Source organism: Centrocercus urophasianus, unplaced genomic scaffold (genome assembly GCF_019232065.1).
Source record: "Centrocercus urophasianus isolate 14NV4802_14NV808 unplaced genomic scaffold, USGS_Curo_1.0 seq_22, whole genome shotgun sequence".
In the NCBI taxonomy this organism is placed as follows: domain Eukaryota; kingdom Metazoa; phylum Chordata; class Aves; order Galliformes; family Phasianidae; genus Centrocercus; species Centrocercus urophasianus.
The window spans coordinates 10,398,984-10,417,905 of record NW_024884778.1 but is presented as its reverse complement, the minus strand read 5'-3'; the positions used below and the strand labels follow the sequence as shown (position 1 = coordinate 10,417,905).

At 40.7% G+C, this 18,922-nt stretch overlaps 1 protein-coding gene across 1 annotated transcript in view; it reads right to left on the bottom strand.

Moving 5' to 3' along the window:
- The window catches only part of EEFSEC (eukaryotic elongation factor, selenocysteine-tRNA specific), a 113,102-nt gene that overhangs the window by 25,259 nt on the left and 68,921 nt on the right, over positions 1 to 18,922 (bottom strand). Inside the window, exon 6 of the mRNA XM_042823720.1 lies at positions 15,264 to 15,420. Coding sequence (XP_042679654.1) covers positions 15,264 to 15,420 — 157 coding nt within the window. The remainder of the gene's footprint in view (positions 1 to 15,263; positions 15,421 to 18,922) is intronic.

The window sequence follows — 18,922 nt, the reverse complement described above, 5'->3', positions numbered from 1 at the left end:
AAAACCTCAGCCAGCATGGAAGTGGCCTCCCACTCCAAACACCTCCTCACCTTTGAGCCAGAATACCACCCATATGGATTTTTACAGGACAGGATACTTTAATAGTGACTTCCTATTTGAGATCAGTGAACAAAGTTCAGGTTTCCTGGAAAGCTCTAGACTAATACAAACCTCTCCCAGGAAAAGTGACACCGCAGGTCAAGCAGCATGACTCCAGGGGTTACAAGACGGGAATGGTCAGCACAGATCTTAGCCTCCAAAGCATCCAGTGACAACTCATAGCCCCTGTTTGTGCCTCAGTTCCCCCAAGTTGTATGTGAGCATATTTCACAAGCAGTGAGGCTAGTTTTAATGTCTGTTTGGGTTCTTCATGACTACATACCTGAGGCACAGCAGAAAAAATGAAGTACAAGTTGCCAGGCATCACATCAGCCAAAAGCAATTCAACAAAGACAGGGATTTAAGACATCTTCGTAATATATCACAGGCATAAAAGCATATTTCTAACCCTGAGCAAAGTAATTCCCCAAAATCCAGAACAGCTCTACACATCAGAACTATGAGGGGTGCTCTGAAAGTAATGCCTCCTGTTAGTTGGCGGGATGGCAGCAGAGGTTGAACATTCCCACCAGTATTCCATTATATTGTATGGCTATGCGACAGATGGCAGCAGAAGGGCGGTCTGGTAAAATGGTGTTTGACACTGTGAAACATGTATGAAGCAAAGGAGGGTAACTGAATTCCTCCATGTGGGAAAAATGGCACCCACTGATGTGCTTGCTGAATGTTTATGGAGACCAAACAGTGGATGTGAACAGTGAGACAGTGGCTGGTGCACGTCAACAGTAGTGACAGTGGATCAGCTCTGCTGGTGCAGAGGGTTTTTTCCTTTACAAGCACAACATGCAGGCTTTTGTCCATTGCTGGTGAAAACGTATACCACTGATGGTGGTGACTACGTTGAAAAAGAATGCTTCGTGGATGAGAATTTGCTGTATCAATTAGTGTTATTATGCTCTTTGGATCTGTTGCAGTTCCCATGCAAATAAATAGGAGGCACTACTTTCAGAGCAACCTACATATAGTGCAGCAGAACCCAGTCAAACTCCCTTCCCACTTCTCATACAACAGTCACCAACCTCTATAGAAGGAAGCTGAGATGGGAAAGCTACTGAAATGAACCAGTGAGACATAGGGTCTAACTCAGCTCTATTCAACATGTAACCATCACTCATTTTTAAATAAAAGCTAGTAACATGGCTACTTATTTATTACTTAAGACTTATCTTTCTTAATTTTAAGAACTACCGTTGCCAAGTCAAAAGAAGCAAAAATTAGACAACTTCAAAGTTCTGGTGAAATGAGATATATATTTTGCTGTTTTTCAAAACTGCAATTCACTAAGAGCCTAAGTTACATGTACTACTCATCTCTGTGTGCAAATGTCAAGTCTATGAAAGCACATTAATTAGCCACAGGCACTACATGTGCAAAGTATTTATGAGTTACTGAAGGCAGACGCACAGCGTTCCACTCCCTCCAGTTACATCCACTTTTCCTAGAGCCCAGGTACCAATTACAGATGCTCCATTCTGCCCATACCCTGCTGAAGAAGGGACGCAACACCTCCTGAACAACTCTGGAGCAGATGAGGTTATACCATGGTCAGGAAAGCTCCCCTGAGATGTCAAGAAGGCTAACCTAACCTTCTGAGATCCGTACAAACAAACAATTGAACATGGAGAGCCTTGAACCGAGGGGCTGCTGTTTACCTAACCCCTGAACTGCAAAAGACATCAATCCCTGCCTTATTAAAGAAATGCGTACGCTAGCCAGGCATGCCTGCTTGATCAGCTCTCTCCTGTTCACAGCTTCTCCGGGGTCGGAGGAAGTTCCAACAGGCCCTGTTCCATAAATAAAATCCTTCTGGCTGGCGATAACTAAATTGTATTAAGACTGGCTCAGACAGCTTCAATTAGAAATAATCGACGGGGTGGACTGAAATACCCTGTATCAATTTGCTTACAGCTGGTCTTCTCCTTTTCCATCTCCAACAAATTTTAACTACCTGGTTCAATGAAAGCAGCAGGGAATACATAACATGCTTCCACACACTATATATGTAATCCATATGCACGTGTTCTGAAATCAAAGGCACTTGCAAATAATACATGAATAAAAGCTTGAAGTAAAGAACGTCAACAGGTTTCAAACTGGAAATTCCCAGCTATCAGCAAGCAGAATCTGGGCATTTCAGATTCTGAACGCATATCCCTCCTTCACAAGCTTATGCATTTCTCTTTAATCAAGTCCTAGGAGTCATCATTCAAGTATATTGCAAATCCCTGCTTCCTTTATGAAAATTAGACAAAGTTATTCAATCAGATTAATTCGCAACAGAAAACTCTATAACAGCCTCTTTATGAATGCCACTATTAAGATCTACAGCTTTATTAAAGACATTTAAAATCTTCATGTTAAACTACCTGCATTTTTTTCCCCAAATCTGAAATAAAATTGATTTTCCCCCCACACTGTTAAAGACACACGATCTAAATGAGAATCACTCTTGCTTTTGTTCCAGCATGTTTACTCTGAAACCTAGTAATATATTTAAAAGTAGCAGCAAAATGTATGATGATCAACTGAACAGAAATAGTCAAGTTATTCTATTTTCACAGGTGTAAGAAATTCATGAGATTTTGGCAAGTAGTAAAAAGATATAAATATCTTATTATTCACTCCAAAATCTTCTATTTCTATTTGGCCTTCATCATGGCTGAGTCAATAGAAAAGTGTTCTGAAAATATTCAATTTTTTAAAAAAGAAAAAGGGAAACAGAAAGGCAGAGACAGACACAGGCAGAGGGAAACAGACACAGGCAGAGAGTGCATTAAGCCTGCACTGAAGTTTCACTCCAAGTAACAAATAAAACCAGCAGCAATTTACTGAATAAATGTAGTTTTTCCAAGCCACTTGGCATTGTCTCCATTTTGCTAATACTTATACAACCTGCACAGCTTTTCATAGGCAAAATCCACAGATGTGGCTCAAATTCTCCTTAAGCTTCCCTTTCACAATAAGGCTGCATGGACTGAGCTTGTTCATCTCCAGCTCAAAATAGGAGCCATAACTCAGCTTTCAGCTTCTGAAGTGCACACAGGAAAGATCTGGAGCGTGGAACACGTGCTGTGGGGCAGAAAGCACAGCTGGGAAGAGCTGCATCTATTTGAAATTGGCGCTTGTTGGAAAAGGCAGACTCCCCTTTCACACACTTACTCAAAATTAATTATTCAATTAACGACGATTAATTAATGACGATTTTCCCTCCTGTCTTTCTGAACAGTTCTGGAGCAACAGTTAACAACTTTTTTCCTCCCCCCATCAAACAGAATCTCAATCCTGCTCTGAATGTGCACGAACTCAATACAAAAAACCCCCACCATGTCTCACGACTAAAACCAATGACATTGCGTCCTCAAAATATTTACTCAGTGCCATAACAAGGAAAACATGAAGAACAACTGTGGAAAAAAGTCAGGGATCAGAGAACCAGGCATCCATTTCCACACCAGCTCCAAAGGGACTATAATCTCCGTGCATCTTCTCAGGAGCTTCTTGTCAGAACAGTCGATTGTAATGAGCCATGAAAATCTCCAGTTCACGATATACAGCCTGCTTCTGTCAGTGGGAACTCTCATTTTTTAGCACATTTTCAGTCCTTGAAAATGTCTTCTTTCCCTTGTGCCAGTACTGCTGCACCTGGCACACTCTGCTTGGCATAGCCCATGTTACCATTATGCTAGCTTGAAAAGATAATTCATTGCAATCAAAAAACAAATGCATATTCTTCATGCTGTATTCATATTGCTACACCAATCCTGATGAGCTGATACTTTACAATTGCACAAATGGTCCCTGCCCTAACGCATCCATACATCAACTGGTCAAAATAGAGAAAGGGAATGTTATTCTTATTTCACAGACTGAAAACTGAGAAAGTAAACAAATGCATTCAGAAGTAAATACGTAGCTGGCAGCAAAGCCATGTACTGAATTAAAAATCCTTAGGTGCACAGCAAAAGACTGCACCACACAAACAATGTTGTTCATTTATATACAAAGACAATTTTGGATGAAACAACAAAGTAATTGAGGGCCTGGCACAGCTCCATTTTCTTGGTTTAGGGTTCTATAGTTGTTAATATATTTATTTCATAAAAACAAAAACCAGCTGAGGTTGCTCAGGGCTGTGTGGGCAAGGACAGCTGGCACAGGGAAGGACTGCTGGAGTCAGAAGAGGTACGTAGCCAAATAATGAGGGAATTGGGTGGGAAAGGGAGCGAGTACAGAGAGATGGGGGTAACAAAAAAAATGGAATTGTGTAGCTAATCAGCTGCAACAGCAAGGAACAGGTTCTCTGAATTACCAAATTGTCTTGATTTCCTAACCTGGAAGAGCTGGAGGACCAAGAGGAAGAGGGGCAGAGGGATTTGAGGGCTCAAAGGTTTAAGAAGCTGTTATGATAAAAACCTCAGTACAAACGCATGCAACATGGAATTTTTGTGATTGAAGTTACAAGCTCAGATATAAGAAGAAAGGCTTTTCTAGGCAGGATGATGGTTTTTCTTCTTTATGTATACCTTTTATTCCAGCTTGAAGGACTTTCCACAGCTTTTTAATGGAATAATACTGTAGTTGGAGGCAGGAAATGCTTCTGTCGCTTACGCAGAGTATTACACAAAATCATGTTGTAGCAGACCCCCTATCAAAGCAGGTCTGTTAAAGCTCCAGTTATTTCCTATTCCTATTAAACACTGAAATCCCTTTGTGAAAACACAAACCAAAAGACTGCTTTACACAGACTTCCTTGAAATCAATGCACACTATTAAAAAAAAGCTATTTCTTGTCCCCAGCCTCAAAACACAGATCAGCCTCGTAAGGTTAGCGTCCTTGTCACATGCCAGTTCCCATATCCACTAAGCACCAGCCACTGTTCCAAGTCAGCACTTCAAATAGCCTACAATCTGCAAACCACAAAGCTCCAGGAAGCCCTCGTGGTGTGTGTGTTTTTAGTCAGACTTCAAATAAATATTGGAACAAACGCTTGTGGAAAGGGAAGGTGAAAGGCCCAAGGGATGAACGATCAAAATCGAGCAAATAAGCAGAAACAGTCTACAGAATGGGAAAGAAATTTCATTGTAAGAGAGCATGTGAATGCATGATCTATCCTTGTGGAGATATTTAGCAGGATCAAAGTTAAGTTAGGTAAACATTGGGAATATATGCATTTTCCACTGCAAAGCTATGAGTGAGGACTAACACCCGGAGATGGTACAACCCTAACTTGCACATGAGAAAACAGAAAAAGATGGGGAAAATAATTAACAGTGTATAGGCTACAGCCCTGGGAACACAAGCTGGCTCTCATAGATTCCACAAGTGGGAGAGCTCCTGGAGATACCTGGTCACTTGAGGAAGGGCAGAAGGAGCAGCTTGTCAGGAAACCCCGTGTGCTGCCTGGGCACAGAGGGTTGCACAGTTGCCTCACTTGTAGTTGTAACCCTCCAGAACTAAACTCCATGTTAGGTATCTCAAAAAGCAGGGGCAGCAATTATAAAACATGCAAGTCCCCAGCATATTTTGGAGGCATCATTCTGAAAGTCTTAGGATTTTGGCAGTCCTCTGTATGGACACTAGTCCTGTAACTGAACCCCCAGGGATCCTCTGCATTGCTCACATTTAGCTGCACTGACATCACCTGTGTTCTAGGGAGGTGGGGGAGCCCCATGGAGATGTGGCACTGAGGGATGTGGTCAGTGGGCATGGCAGTGGTGGACTGGGTTTGGACCTGGTGATCTTAGTGGTTTTCTCCAACCTTAAAATGCTATGATTCTTAGTGAGGAAAAGGTGTTTTTTTTCCTCCCACTGCTGCACTTATCTGAGCAGCAGTGAACTTCCATCAAAGTTAACATCAGAAATGCTAATTTTACTTCCATCAGACATACACATTCAGTTACATTTTTGAAGAAAACGTGCCTGGTCCCTTCAGTATGTTTTCCAAGGCATCCACTGAAGCATCCCAAATCTGTACTGCAAAGCATAAGGGTTCTTAAGCTGAACTACATGAGAATTCAACCAGAAATGGATATTTCCACTTGCTCTAGGAGATGATATAAGGTATCACAGGATTCTTTTATTATTATTTATTGGTGCTCTAAGGTTGCCTAACCAAGCTGTACAGACACTTAATAAAAAACAGTAAGCTATTCTTAAGAGTAAAACGTTTTTACACTTGAAATACAGTAAAAGAGTATTGAATCTGCAAAATGAAACACCTAAGGAGGACAAGAAAAAACAGAAAATAATACACTACCTGCTCTTGTGCATCTAGTATGCCACCAAACGAGACTTTGGGAGTATTTCATCAAAGTAAGAGCCACTGTGTTGTTCCACGCCATGGCCTAATGAATTGTTTGCAACTTTGGCAGTGTAAGTCCAGCAGAGTCAAAATTAAATGCAGAACTGATTTATACAGAACAGTATATTTGGTCTGCAGTGAATATAGCAAGGCTTCTCCATTTCAACAGTACAAAATCTCAAATGACAGTGCTGCTAAAATTTTCCAACTTAAATATAGCTTCATTCAGCAGTTGTCCATTTATGGAACTTATCAACTATTAGACAAGCTAAATAAGATAAGATTCCTTTTAAAGGGGAAATCAACTTAGTCATTTCTGAATTTGAATATTTAATTTTGGCAGCCTCCAATATGACCATTTTCTCCACTTTTTTCCTTGAAAAACATAACCTACTGCAAAAAAAAACCTCCATGTAACAGAGGGTTTCCTCAGCATACTAGGCAAAGCTCATGACAGTCAGATATTGGCATACATCAGCAATATGAAGCAGAAAGATAGTAGATAATTTGGAGAAGGTGACTGGATAGATTAGTGGTGATGTGGTGGCAAGCAGGAGCTCAGAACACAGCAGCTGGCTCAGCTACATCAATTACAGATGCATCCTGCCAATGATCTAGACTATGCAATAGGGTCCAAGTAGCTTGCAGTTGCTTTTGTAATTACTCAAGGACCAGCAAAGTAGCAGCCATAAATACTCAAGCTGCTTTTCTCCCAGGGAATGTAATTGTCCACAATAGCTACATTCCCCAAAATAATAAAGCCTGGATTAACTGGGAAGACTTGTGACCACAAGAGACCCTACACAGAAGTAAGGTTATAACAAGCAGCAGCACTACCAGCTCTCTGTTTCACCACAAATCTCAAGATAAGTGTACTACTTTTGAAATCCCAGATCCTAACCACATGCAACCGAGTGCAAATCTCAGTTTAAGTTAAGTATCAAGCTCTTGTGGCTTAGGAGAATCTCACATATATGACTTAGCTTACCTAAGAAAAGAAATAATCTTTATCTAATTTCTTTTTCTTTTTTAATCATTCATTGGAGGCTTACCATTAGGAGCACTTTGGACAGCTGACTACCAATGTCATTGCCAACTGAAACAACAACTGATCAGTTTTAGAATACTTGTAAAACCTCACAATGTGGAGAATGCTTGGGCGACAACTAACTGAGCTACATTTTATCCTCAAATTAAGATAAATTCAACTACAGCGCCCTTCTATTTTGCAATGGGATTTTTCCAGTTACAGCACTAGAGCATCTACAGGTCAGAAACAAATCCTCTCTCCTTTGCACATCACTACCACAGTGTGAAACTGCTGGCAGAAATATTTGATAGCAATAGATGGTGTTACTGGCATAAGACCTCGGAGACCAAGAAAGATGGGCAAGGTGGACAGCAGAAGTAAACTGGAATAAAGAACAGAGGGATGGGAAAGAGAGGAAAGAATAATACAAAAAAAAGTATCAAAAAGGTAAATGGAGAACTGGATAGAGACCTGCAGATAATAAGAGAAAAACGAATGTATACAGGTAATCTCCAGGGATTAAAAAAATATAGTAAATCCAAGTGGCTCATGTCCTGTAAAGATAACCATTCTGTGGTCAAGCAAATGCCATCTACTGGAGTTTTTTTTCTTATTAGGATCCTCCTCCTCCCCCCCATCAATCACAGAAATTTCATATTTAGAGCAGGACTCCAATGAGATGCAAAAAGTAAAGGCACTGATTACTCAATGAGGAAAAATAGCACATGACAAAAGGTCAATTGCTAAGCATCACCCAAGCACAGCAACATTTTACTTGTTTCTTTAAATGTAGGGAACACAACTGCATAACTGGAGCTTGTATCAGAATGCCTGTGCACAGAGAGTAATGAAAATACTTTTTCTAGTTTTAAAGTCACAAAGTAAAGCACTTAATATTGTCTTTTGAAAGCAATTTTCTTTCAGACAACACCTACATCTTCACTGCTTTCAGAATGCAGACTAAAGGGTCACAAACGCGTGTTTTGCATAAATAATAACCCAAAAGCATAAACACAAAAGTCGGCAAAGCTCAGAATTGAGGCTGGGTTTGTTTGTTTGCTAAGCTCACACCAGTGCAAGTGTAAGATGCTCTGTCAGTCAGGGCAGGAAAGAGGATTCCAGCCACACTGCTCCTTAGCATTATTTCAGGGTTGGTCACAGAGTAGTGCTACTTTTTCCTAAAGACCACTACCAGTCCTGCCTTCAAGAAGAATCTGATGGTCATAGCCATAAACAGTGGAGAAGGAGGGAAAATTGCTCCATTTCACTCTTTTCAGTTACACTGCAAGACTAGCCTACGGGATACTCAACACAGGGGCTTATACTGGACCTGGACCTTTTTCTTCCCCAGGAGCGCTCATATTGCTAACTTATCTGTACCTGATAATTTCATCATCCGTATCTGCAGGATCCCAGGAGATCAACCTGCGAAATATACACGCCAATGGCAATTTAATGTTCAAAGACAAGCCCAAACTTCTGCTGGGCGCCCTATTTATGCTAACGTACAATTACCAACTACATCTCAAACCAATCTTGAAATCAACAAATCACCTTTCAAAGCTCTATGATTAGATCTTGTCTGTAATGACTGAATTTTAAGACAAGACCGAGATCTACTGATATTGCCTTCAAAGAAGCAGGCACCTAGCTAATAAATTAACACTTTGACTTCTGTTTTCATTCAGAAGGAATGTGCACAAATCTTGACTTAGATTCTGCAAAAACCAATTAAAGGTCAATAAATCTGGACATCCAACACTGGAGGTCAATACGGGCTTACAGGCTGTCACTGCTCCCCAGGTAGGTTTGAGTCCATCAGCCCAACCTCTTACACAAATGCAAACTCCCAGCTCCTATGTGGTCACCAAGACTTTACACTGCTACAGTTTAATCCGCTCAAGAGAGGATCATGCAGGGAAGTGATGCTTCCCTGGCAGCAATCCTCTCCCAGCCTCTGCCCATGCTGCACCAGCCAACTCCCACAAAAAGGAAAGACGGAGATTTATGCTTGAAGTACCCCTTAAGGATTTTAGGTTTTGTTTGTTTTAGAGAGTAGGAGAAGAGAGACTGTGAAAGAACAAGCAGAGCTAATCTCTAGCTTTTGAACAAAAACACAGCTACACAGATTTCTTCGCCCTTGGGCTTTTGTTTTTCCTCTTGACTGAAATCCTGCTCAGCCTCACCTGATACTGACAGGGATGGCAACCCACCAGACCCTTGTAGCCAACATTTTTTTTTTCTTTTATTAAAAGCGGAGCCAGGCTGGGCAAGCGTGGACATTAAATGTACCTAAATTTCATTTGGCCTAAGAGAAGAAGATTATCCTATTTTAATGCAACACAAGCAGAGAATTCCAAATGTCAAGATCTCCCACAAAAAAAAAAAAAAAAAAGCGTGCTGCTTAGTGACAGGATGTTTAATTATTCTCAGTGCAAAGAAAAGCCTTAGCTTTTTTGGAGTAGCTTAGCCTACTCCACTGCTGCTGATGTCAGTAAGGACTGCCCTCCATATCTCAAAGCTGGGAAGTGACATTTACTTACAGCTGACTACTTAAAGCCTCTTTCCTACAAGTATTTAAAAGAAGAAACCGCAATAACACACCACCAGGGCCAGGTGCATAGGGGTGCTGAAAGCTACCTCAAGTGAGAAAACACCCCCATGAAGAAAATATACAAAAAGCACAACACAATTGAGATATTTCTGTATTTCTTAAAGTGAAAATGTGGGAAAATGCATTGTATGCATTGTTTTCCTGTTGCCTTTTTCCATCTTGGCACAATTCCCGTTTCCCTAATATCATTTAGCCTCTACCTGATTTCATTAAGTGGAATATTGAAAAAAACAAACTGCTTTGAGTCCAACTTTTCAACCCATGTTTTTTAACCAGAACTAAAACTTTGCAGAGCAGAACTGCTGAGCTGCAGTTCTTACACCAAAACTTCCCTCTGACATTAACTACTTCAGAAGGTAGCATGGGATCTTGTCCAGTGACCCCAGTATTCAGCAAAATGGAAAGACACTAAACTCAACTACACACTATTCTCTGCAATACACCAAGGGGGAAACATTTAGCATTTCTGCCCCTACTTCCACATAAGAGTATGATGGATTCTCAAGACAAGACACATTGATTTATTACCATTTACACCAGCACTGCAGGACCCCAGAGCCATGTGCCTCTGGAATTGAGAAACACGTCCACACCATTACTGTACACCGATAGCGCATCCAACTCTTCCACCAAGGCAAACAATAGAAACAGTGGGAACAAACTCATTCTCTCATATACAATAACACAAATGAAAGGCAGAAAAGTTTTCTACAACAAAAGACACGGTCACTAACAGGTTTGTCTTCACCTGTTATAAGAAACTTGAAACCACTATTGTCATGTACAGGTAAGAACAGTAAAGTAAAAAAAACTTGTATTCTAATTTTCTCATTCATATCTCTTCTTAGGAAAGTGTGCATTTTATTATATTTAAATTTGCTCAATTCAAAAACGCATTCAGCTCTTATGAGTTTCTTAGATACGCACTGCTTTCACATTAAGCAGTAACGCAGCTTAACTCATTTCGTGTACGGCAATTTTCACTGCATTGAGTCAGAGAGAGACGCGAACTGGAGCCAAACGCTGCCGTGCATCAGAAAGGCGAACGGTTTACTGGCACCTAGACAGCAAGGACAGACAGACAGACAGACAGTGACCTATGCCTGAGATATCGCATATTCCAGTTAGACTGAAGTCGCTACATGTTACAACAATTAAGCACGAGACAAACACAACTTGTCAGAACCAACCAAATGAGCGTATCTGGAGACAATCTTTTAAAAGACTCGTGAGGCTTATCAAACCACATTATGATTTTGCAGACCAAGCAGAGTTTTACAGGGTCAGTTCCTGGCTGAGAGACAGTTAAACAAAAGCCACAATTAGCAACAAGTTATTCAAACCATTCAGTGAGCTTTCTTCAGAATTCATCTAATGGCATGACATTCCTAGGTGCAATGTACGTTGAAATAAGTGTATTCCAAAGTATGTTTTGCTAGCTTTTGTACTCCTTAGCATACCTAAACATACAGCTCCTGCCTCTCCAAACTCGTTCTTGATCTCAAAGGGAACAATACTTTTCACTCATTTACCTTGACTGTATAACGAAGGGCTCCCATTTACAAATAAAACAGCTGCCACCTATCACCCACCTCAGTAAGAACCTCATTAATAGCTCACTCTTATACACAAACACACGTACTAGCATTACTTACAAAGCATGGTGCTTTACATTTGCTTTTAAATTGTTTGTTTTTTAAGCAGCTTGTTAAACTAGACAAAAATCTCTTGTTAGTTTAGAAATTGTGTCTCTCTATGTACTTGATCACACAACTCGTCTGGAAAGCAAGCGTCTTCCTGTCGACTGACATGCCTTAGAAGTTATCTCACTGTTAGAAGAACACTGACAGCCCTACAGAATGGCAGGTCTGCCAGCAAACACAGGAGGAGAAAGAAACAAAAACAAACAAGCAAGCATTAAAAAATCCACAACACAACAAGGAACAACCAGATGCTGCTGCTAAGAGTCTTTTCATTCAGGTATTAGAAGAACACAACAAAAGTTGTATCTTTTCATTGAGGTCATAGAAGTGTGTCCCAATGTAAAACTATAAACCAGCTGAAAAAAAAATACATTCTTCTACTTCCCACCATCTTCTTGTTTGTGTTTTACCATGAAACAGGCACAGCAAACATTCAGGCTTATTTACACAAGTACTCTCCAAGTAAAACATTATCTTCCTCTGCTGGGATGATTTGGCAGTGCAAGAAATATCAGTCAAGTGACATCTCTCAACAGTCAAGTTACTCTGTGCTTTGTTTTATTTCATGTTATTAGCTTTACTTCTACCTCCCTGGACCACCCTAAGGGATTTCTCTTCACTGTTTTCTTCAAATACTTGCAGATAATCGTATCTCCCACTTAGAAATCATTTAGCCAAGTTTCATGCATTCCTTTTCATCTTCTTTCCCCATAAATCAATCCCTTCAACCTCTTCAGGATTCTTGCTGCTCTTCCCTGAACTTCTTCCAAACTGCTGACATCTTTCAGAGGCTGAGGAACTTCCAGTTGCATGCTGTACTCTAGATGTACTTTTGTGCTCTGCGGAATAATAATTAAGCCTTTTCAAGAAATATTAATGCCTCAACTCTGGAATAAGTCTAAATCAGATTTCATAACATTTTAATAGTACAAATAGTAATTATCCCCATTTTACAGAAAAGCAGAGAAGTATCCTTAGCACTGCTGCACACAAGCGGTGCCAGAATAAGAAACAGAGCTGCGCTCTGCCATTCCCAGCTATGAGGTCTGCCAAGTTTCAGCCCACAGATGATGTAACACAGCGTTCCCAAGCTCTGATCCACAAGCAAACGAGCCGTGCCCGAGGGACAAGGAACAACACCGAGAGCCAACGCGTCCCTCACGAGTGGGCACCAGTGGCACCAGAGCAGCACCCCAAGGTGCCACGCCGTACTGCCACCTCAAGCCAACAGGGCACAGCTTTCTGATGCATCTACCTGATTTTGATTGCTTTGTTTCTAAAAGCAGCCCCCAGCTGCCATGAGGTTACCTCCCTGAACAAGCTATTCAATTCCAGAGGTTAAGGCTAGTTTTAAAGACAACAAGATGGACCAGACTGCGGCAATTCAAGGCAGTTTCCAACTTGCACGTTTTTTTTCCCTTCCCTCCCACTCCCCGACACATTTGTGAAAGGATTGCAGAGAAATAAATTCAGACCAACTGAAAGGAGCTCTTCACAAAAGCAACGTGGTACAGACTCTGTGAAGGGAGGCACAGCCAAAGGATGAGGGAGAGGGAAGAACTGGACCAGTTAAATTTAATAAAAGACTCAAAAACCCACAAACAGGATGCAGACACATTAAAAAAGCAACACTGACCTAACAATGGAATGTGAACTGCAGTTGACTTAAACAGCATCACAGCAACAGCCCTCCCCCTACACACATCCCTGTAACTCTTAAAGAAACAGTTATTTAAACCTTTCCAAATTTTGTTTTCTCCTGTTACGCACTTTCAGCTTGAGCTCATGTTATCTTATTGCCTCTTCCTTCCAGATAGCAAAGTACCCAAACTTGACCCAAACTGCAGAAAAGCAAGCTAAGTGGTATTATTCTGCCCATCTTACTGAGGTGTTAATTCTAGCATTCTGTCTACATATCGATGGTCTGCTGTTAAATGCCAGAAAAGTCCAACCATGTTTAGATATGAACACCTTGGTGAAAGGTATCGTTTCTTCCTACTCAGTAGGCAGAGCAGAATTCTGTAATGCTGTGTACAATTTTCTTAACGTGACTGCTGATTTGCAACTCCAGTTCCTGCTCACCATCCACAAAGATGACAGCTACAAGAGTCCTTTTTAGGCTTCTCCCTTTCTCACGAAGAATAGTTTCACCAAAATATGAAAATGCCACTGTCAACGGCATCCTCCCATTGTTCTTCTCTTTCAACACATTTATGTCTTCAGGGGAGAAAAACTACTAAGAACACCACTACGTTTTTTAAACAAAAACTTCAGCTTGAACCCCTGTCAGCGTTAAGGACACTTACACATCATTTCACCCCCTGCCTGAAAGTAGGAAGCTCAACGAACGCTTAAATGCTTTTCTATATTAGAAAACCCAAAACATACATATGCTAGGCGTAGGTCTTTCTTTAAACATGCAGTGTGCCTGTTAATTAGGCTTACAAAGCTGTTTGGAAAGTCTAGCATTTGGCGACAAAACTACTACTACAGATAGGTTAGAAAACAGGAGTCTTCACCTAGTCAGAAATTCTTATTTCCAAGGCAAAAGAAACAAAATTTGCAGAGAGTCAAAATTAGTGCATTTGCATCAATCAGAAGTTAAACAACTTAAAATATTCCATTGGTGCCACCAAACATCACAATTCCTTTTTTCCAGTTGTACAGCAGAATAATTTTGTCCATCTCTCTAAAAAGGGTGGTAGATTAACAGCGACGAAGGGCTGCAAATTTGAGAGAAATTAAGTACTGCTAGTATATCTAAAACCATATCCCACGATTTGAGTTAAATGCAGCACCTATTATTACCTGTTGAAAAGGCTTAGAGCCACTTTTTCCACTAAGAAAATAATAATGACACCTAAACTCCAGCACCCCTCATTTCTGATGCTCTAAGCTAAGGAGGCATAAATCCTTGCTGCAACTCACCAAGTTTGAACAAATACAGTACTATACAATACCACAAAACTAGATGCAATAAAAAAACCTCAAGATCTCTAAAAACTCATTTATCAAAGTGCTTGTAGTTTTTGTTTGAAGGGAAGATAGATAATAATATGCAGAATGAAGACGAGTTCAAGAACTTGCATCCAGTACACTCTATTTAATAAGTATCTACAGGCAAAGATGATTGCAGGTTTGTTTTCCTTTATTTGCTCAGAAGGGCTGTGGAGAAAATTATACAATATATTAAGAGAAGAGAGATTTCTAAAATCCATTTTGGGCAGAGCACGATTTCCACATCTTACAGAAGTCATTTTGAGACCTGAGTTCATTCATACGCAGACACGCCTGCTGGCCACGGAGTCTCATAACACAAGTCATTGCCCCCAGCTCTTAATTAGAGGTGGTAAAACCCACCAAATAGTCATCCAGCTGTTTTGGAGATGATGCCACAAAATTTCAAGGAACTACTGGAGATATTCAGGCTTACAATATGAGAAAATCCTCTATACTTTACACAGATTAGAGCATATCAGTTATTGAGCACCTACCTGGAATTCTGATTTTAAATTTGCCACTCTGTCCAAAACCTCCATCTATTATTCCTTCTTCTCCTGTAGATAGTTTGATTTTTAAACCCACAAAAATCTGGATGTTTGTTTCCTTTTTAAACAACGAACGGCCAATCACGCTGTAATCATCAATCACCTGCAAAAGAAAAGGGCAGTATGAATTTACAATCTGAAGCGACAAGAAAAATTAACGTATGAGATACACTGGTGACTTCCATTGCCCTGCCCTTGGAAAACCATTTACCCAAAAATGAATAAAAACTCTAGATGACTCATCTAAACTGATGAGTTTAAGACAATTAGCATCCAAAAGTAGAGAAGACTATGTGCATTCATGTATTTCTGCTTTTACCTCCTTCCTTTTCACACAGGAAGACTAAAATGTGCATCAGAACATGCTGTAAAGGTCAGTCAATTAAAATCTTTTCTGCCTTGAAACCCTTCTGTAAAAGTCACTTATGTACTTACGCTCACAAAAAGTTTATTCCATTACTTATCCTAGAGCTAAGTACATTATCTCCTACATAAGCATTTCTCTCTTAGCTCCAGAACTGCACTCCAACAGCCACACTTTAAACGAAATGACAATTACTTAGAATTCCTAAATACAGCCTCTTAAATATTCACCTTTACGCACCCATTGATTTGTTAAAGTAAAAGCCTTATGACCATTGTATCCGACTTTAATTTCAAGGTTTGTAACCCAGTGGGAAGAACCATTCCAAGTCTGGATTCCTAATTAAGCTATCAGGAACAAGAGGCAGCAAGGTTGGCAGGTGAGGCAAGATAAACAGCCCTCCCTAAGGCATTACTAAGTATAAGGTGCAGCCAAGTGAGCCTAATCCCGTAGGTGTGAATATCCTTGTATACCTGATGTCTGGAGTTACTGTACCTCAGAGCAGCAGCAAGAACCTTTATTTACTTATCAAAAGAAATAAGAATGTATTGCTTAAATCTCCTCATGATTATTTCTTTTGGGTAGCAATAGTTGCTGCTCTCCCTCAGATCTTAGGAGTAACTTCCACCCGCAGGGCAGGCACAGGCCAGGAGCTGCCTGCATCCCTTCTGTCACCCCGATAAGGGAAGCACAGAGCTCTGCTTCCAGCAGCCAGAGCCATTCAGTGCCTCAATGCCCACTGCCTGGCGTGCACCAGGAGGTTCCGGTTCCTCTTCTTTTGGTATCTCCCTGCTCCAAACAAGCACTGCTCCAAAATACTTTGTGAACCCATAGCAGTACTATCACCGCTTGGCAACCTCTGGCTTAAATTCAAAACAGAACAATGTCTTTTACTTAAGCAACCAGTGGAGGTCGGGGGAGATAAGCTTGCAGGCATGCTGGCCTTTCTTCGGGTCTGAAGCAGCAGACTATCACAAGCTGTTCATTCCAACCTGAAGCTGCACTTACATTCTCAAAACATTCATCCTTTTTCTATTGTACAAGCTGGTCCAATCAAAATACTATTTCTTCCTATGCTACTTTTGTTCCTACAACTAGGATGCGAGACCCGAACACCCCCCTGCAGGCTATGTGCTTCTTCTTCCCTTGTGTTTCAGCCTCTTACATTCCACCCATACACCCACTATTTCGGTTGCTCTCCCTCACAATGGCCCATGAGTCCAACTTCAGACAATTTAAACACATTTTATTTTTCCAGGAGTGCTTCAAAGTTACTTTTAAGTTAATTGAGACCTGTATGGCTTAGAGAACAATCGTACTCTGCCAGCATGGTTCAGTTCAGCCTCCCCAGCAAAGCTGTCCTAAGAATTGAGCAATCTCTACAAACATGTGCCACAGGCACCAAGGGCTCCCAGATAAAGCAGCAATGATAACCACAATCAATACCATTATTATTATTATTTATTAAAGCACCTTTTCTTCCCCATAAGGAGATGTGATTTTATGGCACATACCCTCCTTTGCCAATCGTTCATCTTCTGCCCGTATTCCCATTATTCCCTGAACATCATTTGCCATCAGAAGATGAATCTCCTTAGTAGTGCTTAGCAACTGCTGGAATAAAACCCTTACAGGCTGAAGACAGCCCCGCACATGAAGTACAACTGTGCCCCAACCCCAAATCAGCCTGTCACCGATTTACCCATGAAGACAACTTAGTGATAGATCGCTGACACGAGCTATGGTAGTTAATCAGTCTTTGCAGTACAATCAATCGGTAAAGGGGTACAGCCTGGAGGTAACTACTGCAAAGGAAACCTCATTTATCTCAACTTTGAGACAATTTTACAAAAATAGTAGAAAAAATACTTTTTAGTCTTCATTTGTTAAAAGCCACAGAAACACGTCTCGTTCTCTCCAGTTGAAACTCACCACTTCCAATTACTCTACCAGCAATTTACCTCGGATCACTGGATTTTAAGTTAATCCCCTCTGAGTTTTCAGAGCATCTACAACAGCAACCACTCTGCCTGTTAGCTGAATGGCCTTTGGGGAGATCTCTGACTCTCTCTCAAACACTTTTTTGTTATAAAATATTATTAACTTAAAAAGCCAAGCGCCGCAAAGACAGTAAGGGATATGCAGTCTGCTCCGAAGCAGCAGCAAGGGGCCTAGCAATGAGGGCAGACTAATTTTATTAACTTCAGGGAAACTTCAAAAAGCTTTAGGGCTTTAATGCCAGACAGAGACGACCCCGAAAGTCAGTTTAAGTGCTGCATAAACAAAGGATTAGGGCAAGAAAAAGCTGAAGGCTCCTTGCATTTCTTGTTTATATTGTCATATGACCTAGTGGGAGTGGGAGAGGGCTGCCTCTCTGACTTTAATCCCCTGTGGTGTACAGTGGCGTTTCAGTTCACTGACCTACATTACGATAATATTTTTATAAATTTATGGGCAGAGGTGCAGCATCAAACTCACTTAAGGACTTTAGAAAAAGAAAAGGGGTAGGGGGGAAGAGAAATACCCAGAAGAGAACATTTTCTGGCTGGTGTAGTCTCCCCCTCTCCCTTAGGTTAGATCAGCAGCTTAGAGAGGGATTTCAAGTTCAAAGGGAACGTCTCTGTTACTCTTGTTTTATGGCTTAGACCAGAGGATACAATAGCACTGAGTTTATGAAATATCCCTTCCCACTTGGCTTTTGTGTTTGCAAGAGAAAAGTAAATAGCACTTTATAACCGTAGGTGAAGTATGTGCATCTCTGGCATGTAACACTTTTGCTAATACCAAGAAGTTCACTGAAAAAATAAAGCACCTCCTCACACTCCCCAGCCAAGCAGTACTTACACTGCAGCATATTGCCTGCAAAACTGCAGTTAACGTCACATCTGCCAGCACAGCGTGAACCACAGCATAACAGTAAGGACAAATAACCATGGGATTTCCCTTTGAGCAAGGATAGCAAGCTATACTGCCTACCCTGTTAAATCACCATTAAAAACAAAACAAAACAAAACAAAAACCTACTGTCATACTGTCATCAACACCCTGTCAAACAATCCATATTTTGTGTGTGAGTAACTCCATGTCTTAATACAACTGAGAAAAAATACGGGGATCGGAACCAATGCACACAGCTGCAAAGGGAACAGACCTGTGCCAGAGCGAACTGGGAAATGAAGATTGAGTCAGAAAAAGTAAAATATTATTCATATAATATAAACATATAGAAATAACTAGAAAA